Here is a 20,000-nt window from a genome sequence, read left to right as displayed (position 1 = left end):
AGAGAGTCGCATGCTCATGCACGAGCCCCCAAGCTCCAGGCCGCGGGGGCGCGCGCAGGAGCAACAGCATTGCCCCTCGCCTCTCATGTCCGAGGCGGGGGCTTTCGCATGGGGTGAGAAATAGTCTGACATAATGTAGCGTTAACGTTACTTTATTCTCGTCAGAAAACACTCCGATTTGCATGTTAAAACAAGTTTGCAGCCTAGGAATAACTGGAAAACATTTGATTGATATATTAACGTCAGAGGAAGCCAGGATTAGTCAAAACGATATGAGAAATACACAGCACGACGTCTGCCGTGTGACTTTTCCGGGTTTACTGTCCTGCGTGGGGGGGTACACACGGAGGTAGGGGACGAATTTCGAGGTTTGACTGACAGATTGAGGGCGAATGGCGTTACGAGATTTACTCACAAGCTCGTTTTAATGCTTTTCCATTGGTTGCATTTGTTAAAAACCACACAGAGACGTGAAGGGTGACCAATGGCACTGATTCATGACAAAAAGTGAAAAAGTGAAAAAAGGCACATTCGAGGTCCTGGAACAACAGCGACGATATACAACATATGGACAGAGTCACCGTGATGTCACCCATTGGTTTTTGCAGTCCCATTTTGAAGCCTAGAGAGTATGGGAGTGTGGCTGCCGCCATCTTGGGGTTGTGCACCCAGGGGACCAGGGGTTTCTCACAGAGCCGCAGCTCCGCCTGCTATTGTTCCGTGATCGGCAAGCTGCGAGATCACTGGACAGGCGACCTGTCAATCACGCCCAAAACATACTTTTATATCGTCTATTTTACTCTAAACGGATGAGTTATATAAAAATTCACCCCCGGCCCCCTACAGTTATCATGAAAGGTCAAATTAACTAGACCAATTTCTTTTTTGAACCGGGCTGTAAACATGTTTAATCATGTTGTAAATTCATCCATTTTAACATGGCGGTGAATGAGGAACAACTCTCTTTTGGAGCCAGCCTCAAGTGGCCATTCGAGAAACTACATATTTTATCACTTCCACATATAGGCTTCACCTGTCCAATCCGAAGTTTGCCACCTGCTTTATCCTGGAGAGGCGGTTTTCAATCATGCTCCCACCATGACCAGAGTCTGCATGCTTTCACCACAACCAATCACTGCAGAGACCAGAGTCTGTATGCTTTCACCACAACCAATCACTGCAGAGACCAGAGTCTACATGCTTTCACCACAACCAATCACTGCAGTGACCAGAGTCTACATGCTTTCACCACAACCAATCACTGCAGAGACCAGAGTCTACATGCTTTCACCACAACCAATCACTGCAGAGACCAGAGTCTACATGCTTTCACCACAACCAATCACTGCAGAGACCAGAGTCTACATGCTTTCACCACAACCAATCACTGCAGTGACCAGAGTCTACATGCTTTCACCACAACCAATCACTGCAGAGACCAGAGTCTGTATGCTTTCACCACAACCAATCACTGCAGAGACCAGAGTCTACATGCTTTCACCACAACCAATCACTGCAGAGACCAGAGTCTGTATGCTTTCACCACAACCAATCACTGCAGAGACCAGAGTCTACATGCTTTCACCACAACCAATCACTGCAGAGACCAGAGTCTGCATGCTTTCACCACAACCAATCACTGCAGAGACCAGAGTCTACATGCTTTCACCACAACCAATCACTGCAGTGACCAGAGTCTACATGCTTTCACCACAACCAATCACTGCAGTGACCAGATTCTGTATGCTTTCACCACAACCAATCACTGCAGAGACCAGAGTCTACATGCTTTCACCACAACCAATCACTGCAGAGACTAGAGTCTACATGCTTTCACCACAACCAATCACTGCAGTGACCAGAGTCTGCATGCTTTCACCACAACCAATCACTGCAGTGACCAGAGTCTGCATGCTTTCACCACAACCAATCACTGCAGAGACCAGAGTCTGCATGCTTTCACCACAACCAATCACTGCAGAGACCAGAGTCTACATGCTTTCACCACAACCAATCACTGCAGTGACCAGAGTCTGCATGCTTTCACCACACCCAATCACTGCAGTGACCAGAGTCTGCATGCTTTAGTTTCACCACACCCAATCACTGCAGAGACCAGAGTCTGCATGCTTTCACCACAACCAATCACTGCAGAGACCAGAGTCTACATGCTTTCACCACAACCAATCACTGCAGAGACCAGAGTCTGCATGCTTTCACCACAACCAATCACTGCAGAGACCAGAGTCTGCTTTCACCACAACCAATCACTGCAGAGACCAGAGTCTACATGCTTTCACCACAACCAATCACTGCAGTGACCAGAGTCTGCATGCTTTCACCACAACCAATCACTGCAGAGACCAGAGTCTGCATGCTTTCACCACAACCAATCACTGCAGAGACCAGAGTCTGCATGCTTTCACCACAACCAATCACTGCAGAGACCAGTCTGCTTTCACCACACTCCACCACTTTCACTTCCTATTCTCAATTCTTCTCGAAGCCATAGTGAAAGAAACTAAAGTTAGCCAGCTAGTGCCAGAAGAAACAACGATACAACACGTCTGAATTGATTATCATTTTGCAGCCAGCCTCAAGTGGCCATTCAAGGAACTGCAATTTTTGTTACTTCTGCGTAGGCCTCATTTATCAGAATGTGTGTTTGTGTGCGTGTGTGCATTTGTGTGTGCGTGCATGTGTCTGTGTGTGTGTGTTGTGTGTGTACGTGCGTGCATCTGTGTGCGCGCGTGTACAGTATGTGTGTGCATTTGTGTGTGCGTGCGTCTGTGAGTGTGTGTGTGTGTGTGTGTGTGTGTGTGTGTGTGTGTGTGTGTGTGTGTGTGTATGCCCGTGCTTTGCTCGGACAGAAAATATGAACTTCCACTCAGTCGGGAAGTCTCTTTTTCTCGCTGGCTGGCAGTTTGCAATCAATATGCTTCTAGTGTAGCTGCTCATGCAGAACACTGTGGTGTGAGCGGGCTCCACCCCGCCACTAAACACGCTGAATCTGGATAATGAGCCAGAGTCTGCCCATCTGTCTATCTGCCCACCTCGTGTTTAAGCAGAACATGTGTGGTATTTAGAGGGCGGGTTCATCGAGCGACTTGCACTTGGCCGCTCACACCGCCGACCTGCCTTGTTAAATAAAGGTTAGCGCTACAGGCCTGCACGATACGAGCAAAACATGCAATGTGCGATGGCATTGTTCAATATTGTGATGACAATATGACTTGCGATAAACACTCAAATATTGACTTATGCATATATAGCTATAGTTCTGTCTTTCTGCTTTAATACTGTGAACATATAGACCCAAACATTGAATAGATGCCCACAAGCATGGCTCTCTGTCATCGAGCGACTTGCACTTGGCCGCTCACACCACTGACCTGCCTTGTTAAACAAAGGTTAGCGCTAAGCCTGCACGATGTGGGCGCTTTGAATTCACGTAGAGTGAACGCCCTCAATTCTTCCTTTAAACAGGGAATCAATTTAGTTATGTTTGCCTTTGCTCAAACGTTTTAAGTTCTGATTCAGATTTTTAGGTAGGCTACATCACAAATAATGAGTTTTACCTTGAAGTTTTTATTGTTTTGACAATAATTTTTTGTACTCATACGGTCAAACAACGATAGTCCTGGAACTACCTGAAAAGTCCTGGAAACCACCTGGAAACCACCCTATGCCCACACCTAAGGTGGGACTGGCCTGAAAGTTATGATTAAGTTGTGTTATGATCGGGGGAAGGTCATGAGCAGGTTGTAAAGTCCTGGAAACCATCTGGAAACCATAATTTCCAGCCAAGCAAAAGGCACATTTGTATTGCTTTGTGCCTATTTAACCCAGGCAACGCAGGGTACATTGCTACTATGTAATAAAGGAGAAAATGAAAAATGCAAAATGCAAAATGGAAAAAAAATAGAATTATTAGAAGAGAACATTTTACAAGACAGATTGTTTTGAAAAGTATTTTTGTAGTCATAGGGTCAAACAAAAACTCTATAAAAATGAATTAATTCCAAATCTCTCCTCTTTCTCTCGACTTTGAGATATGTAACAAAGGAGAAAATGCAGAAAAAATAATATAAACCAAAAACATGAGAAGAGAAGAAGAAAAATAAGCTAGAGAAAGAAGGCTGTGAGCAGCAATCAGACTCACTGGTGTCAGTGGTGTGGTACTGGGAGTCCTTCAGCAGCTCGTAGATGTCCACCTCCACGCGGGCCTGGGGACCCTCCATCAGACTGTTGATGTTCTCCCTGGCCAGGGCCAGCGCCAGGCGCTCGCCACGCCCGCACGACAACTGGTCGTCCAAAATGGCCGCTGGAAAGCGAGAGGAAAAGGGAAGGAGAGGGATTAGAAGGGAGAGAGGGCTGCCAAGATGAGAGAATAGTAATTAGTTTCCTTTAGAGGCTTAAGTATGATGAACATACGGGAAGTGGTTTTGCTGCTTCAGACACATTGAGCTGACCAACTTGGCTCTGGGAGAACATTGAAGATTCAAGAAAGATTCAATAAATGTTGAGAGGAATTTGTCTTGGTTCACTCTCAGACAAACACGATGCTGCAGCACACAATATACAAACCATAAACATCAAAGACAACACAATGGATTCAGGAAGAGTATACCCAGCAGCATCACCAGCATCAAGTGCAGACAGTTCAAAGTACTGTACAGGTCATACATAATGATGACTCAGTGCAACTTCAGATGCCTTATGGCTTTGGAGGTAGGTGTTATCCCTGAAGCCAGATGTTAATTTGCACTTCATGCTCCTGTATCTCCAGCCTGATGGGAGGAGGTTACATACAGTGTTAGCCATGATGCTCCTGTATCTCCTGCCTGATGGGAGGAGGTTACATACAGTGTTAGCCATGATGTAAGACCTATGAAAGACAGCAGAGGACTGCAAACAAAATCTGTAACGACAGTACAAGCAAACAAAACAGATATACTGTCACACAAACAATAACTAAACCTTAGTCAAATAGGATCTGCAACCCCATCTATACCTGGTATGGTATGAACAATACTAATAATAATTAGTAGCCATCATCATCATCATCATCATCATCATCATCGTTATCATCATCTACTTCTCTTTCTACAAAGCACTTTACATATGTATAGAAAACACACTGTGTAAGCAATACAAGAATCAAAGCAGTTTATAAAGTGCTTACAGAAATATAAAACAATAGAACTAGACAGAATAAAACAGTAAAAACAACAAATAAGTAAAATGTGACCTCTATCTGAGTATCTTATTCTAAATAAGCTTAATATTCATGTATGTTAATTCAAGATGTAACACAGAAGGCATTGTGATCGTAATGTAATGTGCGTCGGATATCCAGTCAGACAGGTGGAAATTCATTTTGCACAAAGCCTCGCCCACCAGGTTGAAACAGCAAGTGTCGCTCTCAAGTTAGCCATCCAATCAGCTTCAGCGAAGGACCTCGCCTCATACTATGAAAGACTCAGACAAGACGAGCCTTTCTGCATCCAATGAAAAGTGAATCCAGGCTGTAGTTACAGTGTTTGTTTCAGTCTGCCTGGCGTGCCAGAGGGGTGGGGTTAGTGAGATAAAGTTAATCTCACCCCACTGACAGATTCTTTCACTACAAATAGAAGGTTTCCAGACTCAACGCTGGATGAAATGACTTGTTCAGATTATGATCTGAGTCAGCCGGGTGTAAACAACAACCCCGTACAGATTAAATGACCTGTTCAGATCATGATGCGAGTCAGCCGGGTGTAAACACAACCCGCACAGTGTGTTTGCATTAGAGAGACACAGTAGGGGCCATCAGGGTAGAAAGCACCGTCACTGCGGGTGGAGGCATCGCCGGCCGCCTCCCGCCAGGATAACGTACCTAAAAATAGATCTTCCCATCCTCGTCCCTGTGAGCAGGGAGGAGCCTGATGTTTGATGGCGGCGCGGGGGTTCACAGCAGCTGCGACACACACGGCCGCGGCGGAAAACAACTTGTCATCATTTCTATTTCCTCCTACGAGAGACGGCGAGGGAAAAAGTAGCTACAAGGCAAGGCGGTATACAGTAACACCTGCCATGTTTCTTTTTTGTTGCCACCTCCCCACCTCCCAGGCCTGATCACAGATGCAGACAGAATGCAAACAACGTGAACGCACACAAAATACCACATAGTTCCATTATTCAGACCACATCATCAGACGCACATCGCTTTGTAAATGCCAGAGGTGAAGGGATGTTTGTTTCTGTCTGCGGCGTCTCCCAGGTGGGTGGGTTTGACGAGATAAGAGTGAAACAGTCTCACACACTGAGAATTTGTTTCATTTGATAGAAAGAACAAAAATACAGATTCACTGACTCAACCCTAAATTCTGTCTTCTCCTCCCCCTCATGCCAGTGTAAACACAGGTGAAGTTAGCTCCTCCCCCTCATGCCAGTGTAAACACAGTTGAAGTTAGCTCCTCCCCCTCATGCCAGTGTAAACACAGTTGAAGTTAGCTCCTCCCCCTCATGCCAGTGTAAACACAGGTGAAGTTAGCTCCTCCCCCTCATGCCAGTGTAGACACAGGTGAAGTTAGCTCCTCCCCCTCATGCCAGTGTAAACACAGGTGAAGTTAGCTCCTCCCCCTCATGCCAGTGTAAACACAGGTGAATTTAGCTCATGCCAGTGTAAACACAGGTGAATTTAGCTCATGCCAGTGTAAACACAGGTGCATTTAGCTCCTCCCCCTCATGCCAGTGTAAACACAGGTGAATTTAGCTCATGCCAGTGTAAACACAGGTGAAGTTAGCTCCTCCCCCTCATGCCAGTGTAAACACAGGTGAATTTAGCTCATGCCAGTGTAAACACAGGTGAAATTAGCTCATGCCAGTGTAAACACAGGTGAGGTTAGCTCCTCCCCCTCATGCCAGTGTAAACACAGGTGAAATTAGCTCCTCCCCCTCATGCCAGTGTAAACACAGGTGAGGCCTCCCTCTCATGCCAAATGAAACACAGGTGACACACACGGAGGTTGCCAGCACAACCCAATTCGGTTGTTAAGACTGACCCGCGTCACTTCTAGGGGTGTGCCACCTTAGGCACCTCACGATTTGATTCGATTACGATTAAAGGTGCTACGATTCAATTATTAAACGATTACGATTAATCACGATTTTCGATGCATCTTTTTCACCAAACAGGATTTTTTTTAAGCAAGGTATATTTGTCAGTATCCATTAATTAAAGTAAACAAACAAATGTACCTCCATTATCTTCAGTTGCGACTGAAGTCCACGCATCACATGTTACAGCCACCCTGCATGCTTTCTTCAGTGATTCCAGTTTCCAGTACTTTGGTTCTGTTTTTTTTTTTGCAATTTTTTGCAAATCGATAATCGAACATTGTGAATCGATTTTAATCGTCACGTGACTAATCGCGATGCATCGATTATACGATTAATTGGCACACCCCTAGTCACTTCCATGGCCAATCATTCGCCTCATTCAAAACAACTATAGCGGAACCCGTGAATCTTTTTATAAATCTTTTTTTTTATTCAACATAACTTTTTATAGATAATCTTTTTAGACTTTGTTTTTCTACATACTTTCTCTGAATTATAACTTACCTACCATTAACCGCAAGCATTTCCTCGTCTCTTTCTCATCGCAAGGAAAGCGGTAGAATGACAGTTGAATCGTTTTTTTAGTCTCGGATCTACTCAAACAATGAGGGACACAGCAGAGAGGCTTGGAGGCGCTTGGACCCGGAAGTCGTATTGTCGGGAGGTCATACATCACAGCTTAACAAGAGAATATCAGCCTTCTCCAAAACAACTGAAGTCAGTGGGGACCAGTTCTTCAGAGTTTCAAAAAGATTTATTTACACCATCATTTAGTGACAATCTGAATACTACAGCTGAGTGGTTGGTGTACTGTATACATTAGGGGCTCTATCTTCACCCTGGCCTTAAATTAGCGTTTAAGGCAGCGCTATTACGTGGTCAGGCGCATTCCCTAATTTGTCCTCGGCGCTAAAGCCGGCGCTAACCATTTAACCACGCCTTTTAAGCATAGAATTATTCACAACTGTGGCCATTGGCGACCTGCAGTAAACAAATCACACTCTTCCCTTTCAAGCTCCGATTCCACGGAGCGATCCAGTCCGGTCAGAAAAGCCAGACCAAAGTGATGTGAGCTCCCCCCCCTCCCTCTTTCTTCCCCGTCTGTCTCCATAATGCTCCTCAAACAACAGCAAGCATGTAAATACGCTACACTATAGCAAGAGCAAACTGAGAATAATGTTCTAAACGCATCGGCTAGAAAAATATAGCCTATCCCTGGATGTCATGATGAGATTGGATTGGTGAAAGTTTGGACAGCATGATATCGCATTGTTTGATGCAACAGCCTCTGAATGACAGGGTCTCAAAACTACGGTATAACAACTTTTTTTTCATCGGTCATTGTGCCTGCCTAGTGCCTACTTATACATTAGTGTGGCCTTTCTTCCAAAATAGTGATGGTTCTGTCATTCTGTGGTGTAGCCTACATTTCAGATCTGATGCTTGCAGTGCGCTATAGGGGCAGAAATTGACGCACGAGAGAGAGGGAGTGAGAGTGAGAGAGAGGGGGGAGAGAGAGTGAGATAGTGGCAGAAAGAGTGATTGAATAAGGCCGTGGGTGCATCCCCGGGGCGGCGCACTGAATAAGGCCTGGTTTTGAAAAGCGCTAACCACAAAATTAACGCCAGTTGGTAAGATATAGCTTTAGGCTGGTATTTAAGGTAGGAACGCCCATTCTGGCACTGCGCCACGCCTCTTCAGCGTAAAGCGCATTTCGAGGCGTAAAAACATGACGCTATATCTTCCCGAGTCACGGGTAGGCAGGCGCAAAGCGTGTTTTTTTGCGTTTGAGCCCTATAGGTCTTTCAATTCACACACAGTGTGTTTGACTGTTTCAATTCACTGTGTGTTTGACTGTTTCAATTCACTGTGTGTTTGACTGTTTCAATTCACTGTGTGTTTGACTGTTTCAATTCACTGTGTGTTTGACTGTTTCAATTCACTGTGTGTTTGACTGTTTCTTGGAACTCTGCTATGGAGGCTGCTATGGAGTTGTACTGGTAGCCTCTCTGTGTGTTATATGGACAAACCTGATGATGACAGAATTTCTATTTTTGGGTTAACTATTCTTTGAAACGTCTTGTTACGTTTTTTTTTTTTTTTTTTTTTTCTGTGTGTAATTAATCCGCCCCTATTTTCCTGGGTGATATAAAACCTGGGGGCGATCGGGCAGACACAGCCTCATGAAAGTCTTGCTGCTGGTTTATGTTGGGTTTGATTTGTGTTTTGTAAATAATTAACGACTCTGTGAACTAGAAGGCTTTATCGTGTCCGCCACCTTCAAAACACAGCCGGCTTTGAGGAGAATAAACAGGGTGCCAGATGCTTCGTCCAATCACAGTAAAAAATGACATCTCATCTGACTCTGTCCTGACGTGGTAAAACGTCTCACAAACGCTCCAAACGGATAAAAAGACGTTCATTGGGCTGAGGTCTGATAAGAACCAGAGGACAGATGATATTTGAATCCTCTGAGCTGCTTACATTCCAGAAGCAGGTCACACGTTGTTGTTTTAAATTGTTCTTAGCGCTCTGTAATCACACTGAAATCACACTGAAATCACACTGAAATCACACTGAAATCACACTGAAATCACATTGTAATCACACTGAAATCACACTGTAATCACATTGTAATCACACTGTAATCACACTGAAATCACACTGTAATCACACTGAAATCACACTGAAATCACATTGTAATCACACTGAAATCACACTGAAATCACATTGTAATCACACTGTAATCACACTGAAATCACATTGTAATCACACTGTAATCACACTGAAATCACACTGTAATCACACTGTAATCACACTGTAATCACACTGAAATCACACTGAAATCACATTGTAATCACACTGTAATCACACTGAAATCACATTGTAATCACACTGAAATCACACTGAAATCACATTGTAATCACACTGTAATCACACTGAAATCACACTGTAATCACACTGAAATCACACTGTAATCACACTGAAATCACACTGAAATCACACTGAAATCACACTGAACTCACACTGTAATCACACTGAAATCACACAAATCAACATAAAATGATGTTTTTTTGTTTCCTTTTGTTTTAGAAACAAAAACCTTATTACGCTAGTTTAGATGTTGTAGAACGCACTCACTATAACAAACAACCATTTTAGGATCACTAAATCCTTGTAATTTGTTAACAAACGAAGCTTGCAATTTTCTCTGAATGTTGCTTTTAGGAGTACGAACATTCAATTAAGCATGATCTTCTTCTTAATCTGTAAACAAACTGAAAAATGACCTTGGCTTAAAACACCAGTCCCCGTCACAATGTGCTTCCTCTTATCGGAAAATTGCAGAAGATATTTTTTGGGGAGATCTAAATGGGCAAAATAGCTCTGCGCTGCAGCGACCATCTCACCTGGAGAGGACAGATGAGAGGCTGGTAGCCGGTTAGAGAGCTCAGCACTCTTTAGACACTATCTCTGTTTACAGTCTGTCTGCTTCTCTGGGTCACCGGCCACACGCAGGGAGGCTATTCACAATGAACGCTGCTGGAGTGAGAGAGAGGGAGAGAGCGAGAGGGAGGGAGAGAGAGAGGGAGGGAGAGAGCGAGAGGGAGGGAGAGAGAGAGAGAGGGAGAGAGTGAGAGGGAGGGAGAGATAGAGGGAGGGAGGGAGAGAGAGGGAGGGAGAGAGAGAGGGAGGGAGAGAGGGGGGGGGGGGGTAGGGGGGTGATAAGGAGGCGATAAGAGGGATACTAAAGGGGTGTCACCGCTGAGCCGATGTGTCTGGTAGGACATAACACGTGGGAGGATCATATTCCCACCAGTTACCTTCCACCAGGAACAGGCACCCCAACCAACCAGAGGAGGCGCTATTGCAGCGACCAAGACACATACCCCTAATCCGGCTTCCCACCCGTGACTCTATGGACGCCAGACGAAGCCGGAGGTAACATGGGGGCGCGAACCTGTGACCCTCATGTTGGTAGGCAGGGAATCTACTGCTACACTACCCAGACACCCTAGAGGAAGTATTGTGACATTGAAACAGCACGGTGGAAAGTAAAGGCCGTTGTGGTCAGGCGTGGCGGGTGGGCGTACTGTATACGTTTGCCTTCGGGTTTGATTCCCGGTGTTTCCAAAGGACAGCCTACAACCGTGAGTCAAATATATATATTTTTGAACCATGATCAAACCATTTTCCTAAGATTAACCAAGTTGGTTTAGTGGCCCAACCGTAAGCTTACCCGATAACCTTAACCCAACTTGTTTTGCTGCCTAAATGTAAGCAAAGTGCTGTTAATTGCCATTTAACCATTAACCAACCTTTGGGATGTAATTCAATTTGTGGCGGATGAACATTTTCAAACTTGTGGTGGAGAAACATGAAATGTTTGGTGGAAGAATGTCATTCAGGTCGTGGTGTGAGAGGGTGTAGGCTATTTCCAGCCCGATCTAAAAAAAAAAAAAAAAAAAACAGCAACGTTTTTGGACCAACGTTGCTATGTTTCAATTTCAGCTCCGAAATCGAAAAATTTTAAGGTACGTTTATTGTTGGTTTCCGGAGATGTTCGCTTTTCTAACCTCTCCCAGACCCTAAAGGTCTTTACACACACAGTCCGATTGTTTTCATATGGGTGTTTTTTAATCCGTCATCTGAAAACACAGACGGGTCCCAGCTCGCAAAAATCTATTGACTGATGCGAAAAACGCAGAAAATCCAACCTCGTCCGAAAACTTAAATGACGGACGTAATTGTCGGACTCGGTGTGTCGATTGACACAAATGAGGTCGTATTCTTTTTTTTTCCGTGCGCCAATTTCGGACGAAAATACGGACTTGGTGTGCAAAAGCTATTACTCTAAACCTAAACCTCTCCCCAGACCTACACCTAACCTCTCCCCAGACCCTAATCCTCCGGGAACCCCGCCCACCCCTGTATGAACATACGTTACCATTTTACAATGCTAATTATGCAAGTGGCTGGGTAGATTTACTTCACTCACCAGCCAGAAAAATAATAATAAAATAAAATAAAATCATAATCTATTGAGTAGCTGGTAAAATTGGAACATTACTGGCCATTTGGCTGGTGGACAAAAAAGTTAATTTTGCACCCTGGTTCCAAAGCAACCCAACGGACAGCAAACTATCCATCAAAAATGAACTTTTGGGAGTGCTGCCACACACACACACACACGCACACACACACACACACACACACACACACACACACACACACACACACACACACACACACACACACACACACCCTGGGTTTTCCTTTATGAGCAGCTCTTGGTGGATCAGCCAGCCAGAAGTCCATACAAAGAGGGCCATGCCATATGTTCTTCACCATCGCACTGTTTCCCACTTGACTGCCAAGGGAGGAGGAAATAACCCGCACACACACACACACACACACACACACACACACACACACACACACACACACACACACACACACACACACACACACACACACACACACACACACACACACACACACACACACACACACACACACAGGACAGCCTGGGGAGCCTGAGCATCACGGCCCATAACACCAGCCTCCAAACAGCCTTCAGCCAACTCACGCTGGACTGCTTCTCATTCTGTGCATTCAAAATGAAGTAGCTTCCGACTCCGTCTGGAGAAGCAGATAATGTCACAGCATTCAAGTCAAAGACTCAACACGTTCCTACATCCTTAAAGAGATACACCACGCTTTGGGAGTTTAGCCTGTTGGTTACCCATTCAATGATGGGTAATAGATGATGGACTCAGACTGGTCTGACACAGACTGGTCTGACTCAGACTGGTCTGAGTCAGACTGGTCTGACACAGACTGGTCTGACTCAGACTGGTCTGACACAGACTGGTCTGACTCAGACTGGTCTGACACAGACTGGTCTGACTCAGACTGGTCTGAGTCAGACTGGTCTGACTCAGACTGGTCTGAGTCAGACTGGTCTGACACAGACTGGTCTGACTCAGACTGGCCTGACACAGACTGGTCTGACTCAGACTGGTCTGAGTCAGACTGGTCTGACACAGACTGGTCTGACTCAGACTGGTCTGAGTCAAATTGGTCTGACACAGACTGTTCTGACACAGACTGTTCTGACTCAGACTGTTCTGACACAGACTGGTCTGACAGAGACTGGTCTGACACAGACTGGTCTGACACAGACTGTTCTGACTCAGACTGTTCTGACTCGGACTGTTCTGACACAGACTGGTCTGACACAGACTGGTCTGACTCAGACTGTTCTGACTCAGACTGGTCTGACACAGACTGGTCTGACACAGACTGGTCTTGCACAGACTGGTCTGACACAGACTGGTCTGACAGAGACTGGTCTGACAGAGTCTGTTCAGACACAGACTGGTCTGACACAGACCGGTCTGACAGAGTCTGTTCGGACACAGACTGTTCTGACACAGACTGGTCTGACAGAGACTGGTCTGACTCAGACTGGTCTAACACAGACTGGTCTGACACAGACTCGTCTGACACAGACTGTTCTGACACAGACTGTTCTGACAGAGACTGGTCTGACTCAGACTGGTCTAACACAGACTGGTCTGACACAGACTGTTCTGACACAGACTGTTCTGACACAGACTGTTCTGACACAGACTGTTCTGACAGAGACTGGTCTGACTCAGACTGGTCTAACACAGACTGGTCTGACACAGACTGGTCTGACTCAGACTGGTCTAACACAGACTGGTCTGACACAGACTGGTCTGACTCAGACTGTTCTGACACAGACTCGTCTGACACAGACTGTTCTGACACAGACTGTTCTGACACAGACTGTTCTGACACAGACTGTTCTGACACAGACTGTTCTAACACAGACTGTTCTGACACAGACTGTTCTGACACAGACTGTTCTGACACAGACTGTTCTAACACAGACTGTTCTGACTCAGACTGTTCTGACACAGACTGTTCTAACACAGACTGTTCTGACTCAGACTGTTCTGACACAGACTGTTCTGACTCAGACTGTTCTGACACAGACTGGTGCAACTCATTTGATCAAGCTTCAGATCCACAGAGAGTATGGTGCACGTCTTGAGACACTGTAACTTCAGAGAAAACATGGACTAACAGGCTTAGTAGTCACTTCTCATCTCTGTAGCTACTGAAGAAGAAGAGAAAAAGACTCCACAGATACTGAGGTGGACATGCTTTGATACGTGTGGCCTCCTGGGAGCAGAGATACTGTAGGTAGACAGGACAGATGTTACAAGACAAGACAAAAGGAGAATAAAAAACAACAAATTTCTCTATCTGCCTGTGGGTGGAACCAGACCGCTGGAAGGATCCTCTGGTGGCCAGTGTCCTTTAGCAAACAAGAAGCACACAGCTGGCATGAGGGTTTGACGTGTGTGTGTGTGTGTGTGTGCGTGTGTGTGTGTGTGTGTGTGTGTGTGTGCGCGTGTGCGCGCGCGTGTGTGTGTGTGCGTGCGTGTGTGTGCGCATGTGTGTGTGTGTGTGTGTGCGCGCACGCGCGCGCGCGCGCGCGTGTGTGTGTGTGTGCGCGCAACCTGGTCGCCGGAATACAATGTTGGCAGTTTATGTTTCTGCAATCCACAGACAGGCTAAGTAGAATATGAACATTTCTGAACCAAAATAGGTTGCATACATCACGTTTCTACTAGATATATTAACATGTCATGGAGTCTGCTATTGCCAGTTGCGCACCTCTCACATGTGCCACCTTGCGCTGTGTTCAAAGTTCATATGGTTTTGAGCGACTTCCCGCTGAGCTTTCTCCGCTCTACCTCGCGGTGAGAGAAGATGGCTTCTCACGTGAAGGCAGCTTTATTGTAAAGAGTTACCGACAGCAGAGACGTCCTCTGAGATATATGAGGTTAAAAACAGCACGGCATTTGGGCTTTGCAAATGGAAAAGAAGTAGCCTACTATACTGTACGTATACACTATACGTGTTTATTTGCATATAGGGAGTGAGATCCAATCATACAGTAAGTCGCCACTGAGACACACACATGCTGACGCCATGGTGTGAACTGCATGATGTACTTAAAGATGTCGACTTGTGATCGGATCACCCAGGACACATGTTATTATTACCAGGTGTGAACAGGGTCTAACAGGGCCAGATGTGAGTCACACCGACACACACATAAGTCAGACACAGAGGTGCTTCAGACACAGAGGTGCTTCAGACACAGAGGTCCTTCAGACACAGAGGTGCTTCAGACACAGAGGTGCTTCAGACACAGAGGTCATTCAGACACAGAGGTCCTTCAGACACAGAGGTGCTTCAGACACAGAGGTGCTTCAGACACAGAGGTCCTTCAGACACAGAGGTCCTTCAGACACAGAGGTGCTTCAGACACAGAGGTCCTTCAGACACAGAGGTGCTTCAGAGACAGAGGTGCTTCAGACACAGAGGTGAAATGTGAGCTTTGTATTCAGGTTGAGTTCGGCTCCAAAATGATATCCTCACCACTTAAAGAAAAAGTGACACCTACTCTTGCAAAATGACTGATGGCACAAAAACGGTCAGACACAGAGAGGTCCTTCAGACACAGAGGTGCTTCAGACACAGAGGTCCTTCAGACACAGAGGTCCTTCAGACACAGAGGTGCTTCAGACACAGAGAGGTCCTTCAGACACAGAGGTCCTTCAGACACAGAGGTCCTTCAGACACAGAGGTGCTTCAGACACAGAGGTGCTTCAGACACAGAGGTCCTTCAGACACAGAAGTCAGACACAGAGGTCCTTCAGACACAGAGGTGCTTCAGACACAGAGGTCCTTCAGACACAGAGGTGCTTCAGAGACAGAGGTGCTTCAGACACAGAGGTGAAATGTGAGCTTTGTATTCAGGTTGAGTTCGGCTCCAAAATGATATCCTCACCACTTAAAGAAAAAGTGACACCTACTCTTGCAAAATGACTGATGGCACAAAAACGGTATGCAAATGTTTTACAGGATAATTGGTCACTTCAGTCCTGGGGTGACACAATGCCTTACAGACTGGGCCGCTGTAGTTTCGAGATATTTAACAATGAACTGAAGTTAATGATTCTTTCTAAATGATTGATTGTGCAACATTCAAGTCATTGATGGTAGTTTGTGCAGAATAGTGGTGACTTACGGTAAGTCGGGGCAGGAAACAGGACACGCTCGCTGATGACTTGTTAAACTCTGGTCCCCAATCGTTAATTTGCCAGAGTGCCGAGTGTCTCCATGTGCTGATGTTGCCAACAGATTTATTCCCAGCTGTTTTCTGATCATTGGCTGTTTGCAGTCTGCTACTTGTCGATCACTCAGAAAACAACCCCTTTTTATAACCGTTATATCTCGTTAATGATGCACTTATTTTGAAAATCACCATTTGGAAACATATTAGAAGAAGGAAAATTAGCTATTAAGAACATAATCTCTAAATTATTGATGTTAGAAGAATTGCAGCTTTGCCACTTCCTTTAATGGCTTCAAAATTCACCCGGGGTTTCGGCTGATTGGCGGGCAAGCATGCAACTTCCCCTACACTTAGCTTTCACTTGTTAAAAAAGGAAGTCCAAATTATGGTTGGATTCCTACAGAACTTTAATGGAACGGTCTGTCATGGTCATTTGTCTAGTACACCATAAAAGAGCAATTATGAAATTTGTTGCTATGGTGACAATACAAGTATGGACATTCAGGCTGTAAAGTGTGCCTCACTTGATTGAGAACTGAGCAGATGAATCAGTTCAGTTCAGCAAAATGCCAAGACTCATCTGACAGCTAACATTAGCAACACGGCTAACTTAGCGTGTTACTATAGCAATCCATGAAACATATTCTCATGATATGATATCTTACCAAAACAGTTTTCCTTCAGTTTCAGGCATAAACCTATGAATGTCCAACACATTGAGCAGGGAGGCCAGAGCTGCTCGAGCTGCGGATCTCGTGCTCGGCCAGCAGATGGCGTGACACCGTTCCCTGGTTGAAAACAACGCTGTGTCTCGCAGTAGCCAGATAAATATCTATGTCTAGGGCACATCTCTTGAAAGTTGTTAAGACCAAACCAAAATGCGTGACAGACATATGAATTGACCAACCACGGACCTTCTTATTTGCGTGACGCAACTTGTGGGGCCGAACATTTTGAACGATCCACCAATGCACCAGTGGCGTAGGCAGAAATTCAATTATGGGTGGGCCTGGATACAATTGGGTGGGCCTGGATAAAATTGGTGGGGCAATTGCATGACGAAATTTTGCACAAGAAGCGCACAAAATTCCTAGATGTCATGAAGTCGTCATGCATTAGACTCTGGAGATGATGTGACCTGCGTTTTTAAGCTACAAAACCATTAGCTAGCAAGGCAGCAGCAAGTTTGCCTCTAGAAAAAAAAAAAAAAAAAAAAAAAAAAAAAAATTGGGGTGGGCCAGGGCAAGAAGTGCCTGTGCCTACCCGGGCCCACCCGTAGAAACGCCCCTGCAATGCATGCAGAGAGACGGACTTCCGTAGCAGCCCAGCCAATCAGAGGCTTGCAGCTTGCAAACCCGGAAATGCTGACTTGTGGTTCAGACCCTCCGTAGGACACGGAAGGTCCATGTGAGACTATGGTTGGTTTAGGCTTAAAAAAACTGCACACGGGTCCATGTGAGACTACGGGTGGTCCACATTCCGGACACAAAGATAGAGAGTACAGGTCCGTCAAACCCACCCCTCCACTCTGCCCCGCCCCCCAGCTTAATAACCCCGCCCCCAGCTTACTCGAATGACTCCCGTGGCGTCGATTTCAGACGTTGAGAATGGGTTGACATTACGTGGATTATATTTTTTAATATTTTAGTATTACGTTTACATTACGTGGATTATATCTTTTAGTATTTTAGTATTACCTTTACATTACGTGGATTATATATGAGTTACAGTGCATGCATTACTTTTCGTAGGTTTTAGTACATTTGCTGCTAATTTGGTTTCTTGCTGTAAAACCTCTCCGCTCAGTGAAGCTACAGCACAACAGTTCACGTCTACATCCATTCAGGTGCACAATGTTCCACTTTGACTTACAAGAGTTTGAATGACAAATAACACTTTCCCAGACTCGCTCCTCTTTATTCTCAAGCTATTGAATCATGAACTTTCCAAAATAGATTTATATTATAGAGTACTGGAGTGGAACTCAATTATATTTCCCACTGCCTGACAAAGGAAAATGCAGCTATGGGGAAATGAGTGTGTGCCTACTTACATCTTTTTTTTCTACATTTAAACCACCAGGAATCGAAATCTGTTAATTGGCCTCAATTACGCAAACCAGTAATGACTTCCAATAGAGTGAACACTAATGGCTCCTTTTTATTTGATTTGTTATTAAAACAAAATCCCCATTGCCATTCATGTATCTAGGGAAGGTTGACTCAGTGGCAACTTGCTTCACATTCACATCTTGGTACGATGTCCCTCCGGTACTGTTCAGTGTTTCTCCACATGTTCACAGCTTGACTGAGGATCAGGGTGGGAATTTCATCATTCTAGGGGCAAGCTGATCTGGCCATCACATGCCAGGGTGCAAAGTATTTTCTGAAATGTGTGTTAAAATGATTAAATGACACATCCTTTGCATAGGACAGGCTACATTAAACTGAGACCACTGACGCTTTTAAAGCACCTGACAGTAGCAGGCTGGTAGCAGGGCACTGCCAAGGTGGCCTTAGGGATCTCAGGGCATCACGGCCAGAGGTGATGGTCTCCGTGTAATTCCCACCCTGCTGAGGATTCAAACCAGCAACCCACTTCCTTACCCAATAACCTACAGAAAAGAAAAAAGTACAGCGAGGCCACAAAGCAAAAAGATGCCACATGAAAGCAACATGCATGCTTTTTTCACCAGAAGTAGAATGGGCTCATGAAAAAGACTGACGGTTATACTGTACTATATTCTGCTTTAACAAATATGACAGACATTGCTCATTGTATTTGAGACAATGGCTGCAAAGGCAGTTATACGAGTATTATCACAGCAGGATCAATGATGCACTTATGGTCTGCAAAAGCCAAAGTCATCTGGGGAAATGGAGACATGAACTTCCTGGGACCGCAGCCATGCTAAAGTGAGTGGTCACTGTTCATCTCTAAGTGGTTCACTAGCTAACGTCAACTAGCTCGCCAAAAAGGCCTAATGCTACTGTTATTCTCCATATAAGACAAGCAGGCAGCGGATAAAGTATAGGGATCTGAGATCACATTCAAATAAATAAACCGACAGTAAGGTTTATATGCCATCGCCACTAAATCAACACCTGCATTATGGCTACAGTTAATATCAATATCCACTGCATGAAAGTATATTCAGTCTGCTTAGAGGTGCATCATAGATGGAGAGGGGAAAAGAAAGACAGCGATATTACAGTAATGTCTGAATCTTCTCTTACCTTGTCTCAATAATACCACTGCTGAGGGCTAAAACCTTGCTTCTATTATTGCCATTCAGTTATTAATAAACTCCACTTATCAAAAACGAGAGAAAGCTGAGCAGCGTGTGTGTGTGCGTATGTGTGTGCGTGTGCGTGCGTGTGTGTGTGCGTGTGCATGTGTGTGTGTGTGCGTGTGCGTGTGCATGTGTGCGTGCGTGGGTGTGTGCGTGCGTGCGTGCGTGCGTGTGCATGTGTGTGTGCATCGAGCGGTTGGTTGTTATTAAAGACAGGGCATGAAAGGTGAGTTATTACACACAGCTCAGTGGCCTGGTTGCGATGGCAGTGTTTGTTAGCGAAGCCCGGAGCGATACACACGACGGGGATTTGAACCACAGCCATCAGGGCCAGGAAACAAACAGGAAAATGTCGTATCTGCTCAGAGGGGCCGCACAGAAACTCAACTGCTGCTAGAATGTTAAGTGTCTCCTTTTATT

General features: G+C 45.3%; 1 protein-coding gene across 1 annotated transcript in view; it reads right to left on the bottom strand.

Annotated features, from left to right (window-relative positions):
- Positions 1 to 4,688, bottom strand: part of LOC310770988 (glutamate receptor ionotropic, kainate 5-like) — a gene marked incomplete at both ends in the record, with an annotated part of 102,679 nt that extends 97,991 nt beyond the window's left edge. The window contains 2 exons of the mRNA XM_083663681.1: positions 4,163 to 4,324; positions 4,631 to 4,688. Of these exons, the coding sequence (XP_083519807.1) occupies positions 4,163 to 4,324; positions 4,631 to 4,688 (220 nt within the window). The remainder of the gene's footprint in view (positions 1 to 4,162; positions 4,325 to 4,630) is intronic.
- Positions 4,689 to 20,000: the final 15,312 nt, after the last annotated feature.

This window comes from Poromitra crassiceps (genome assembly GCF_964638095.1).
Source record: "Poromitra crassiceps genome assembly, contig: HAP1_SCAFFOLD_289, whole genome shotgun sequence".
Lineage (NCBI taxonomy): Eukaryota > Metazoa > Chordata > Actinopteri > Beryciformes > Melamphaidae > Poromitra > Poromitra crassiceps.
The sequence above is the reverse complement of the archived record's forward strand: the minus strand, read 5'-3'. Positions and strand labels throughout refer to the sequence as shown.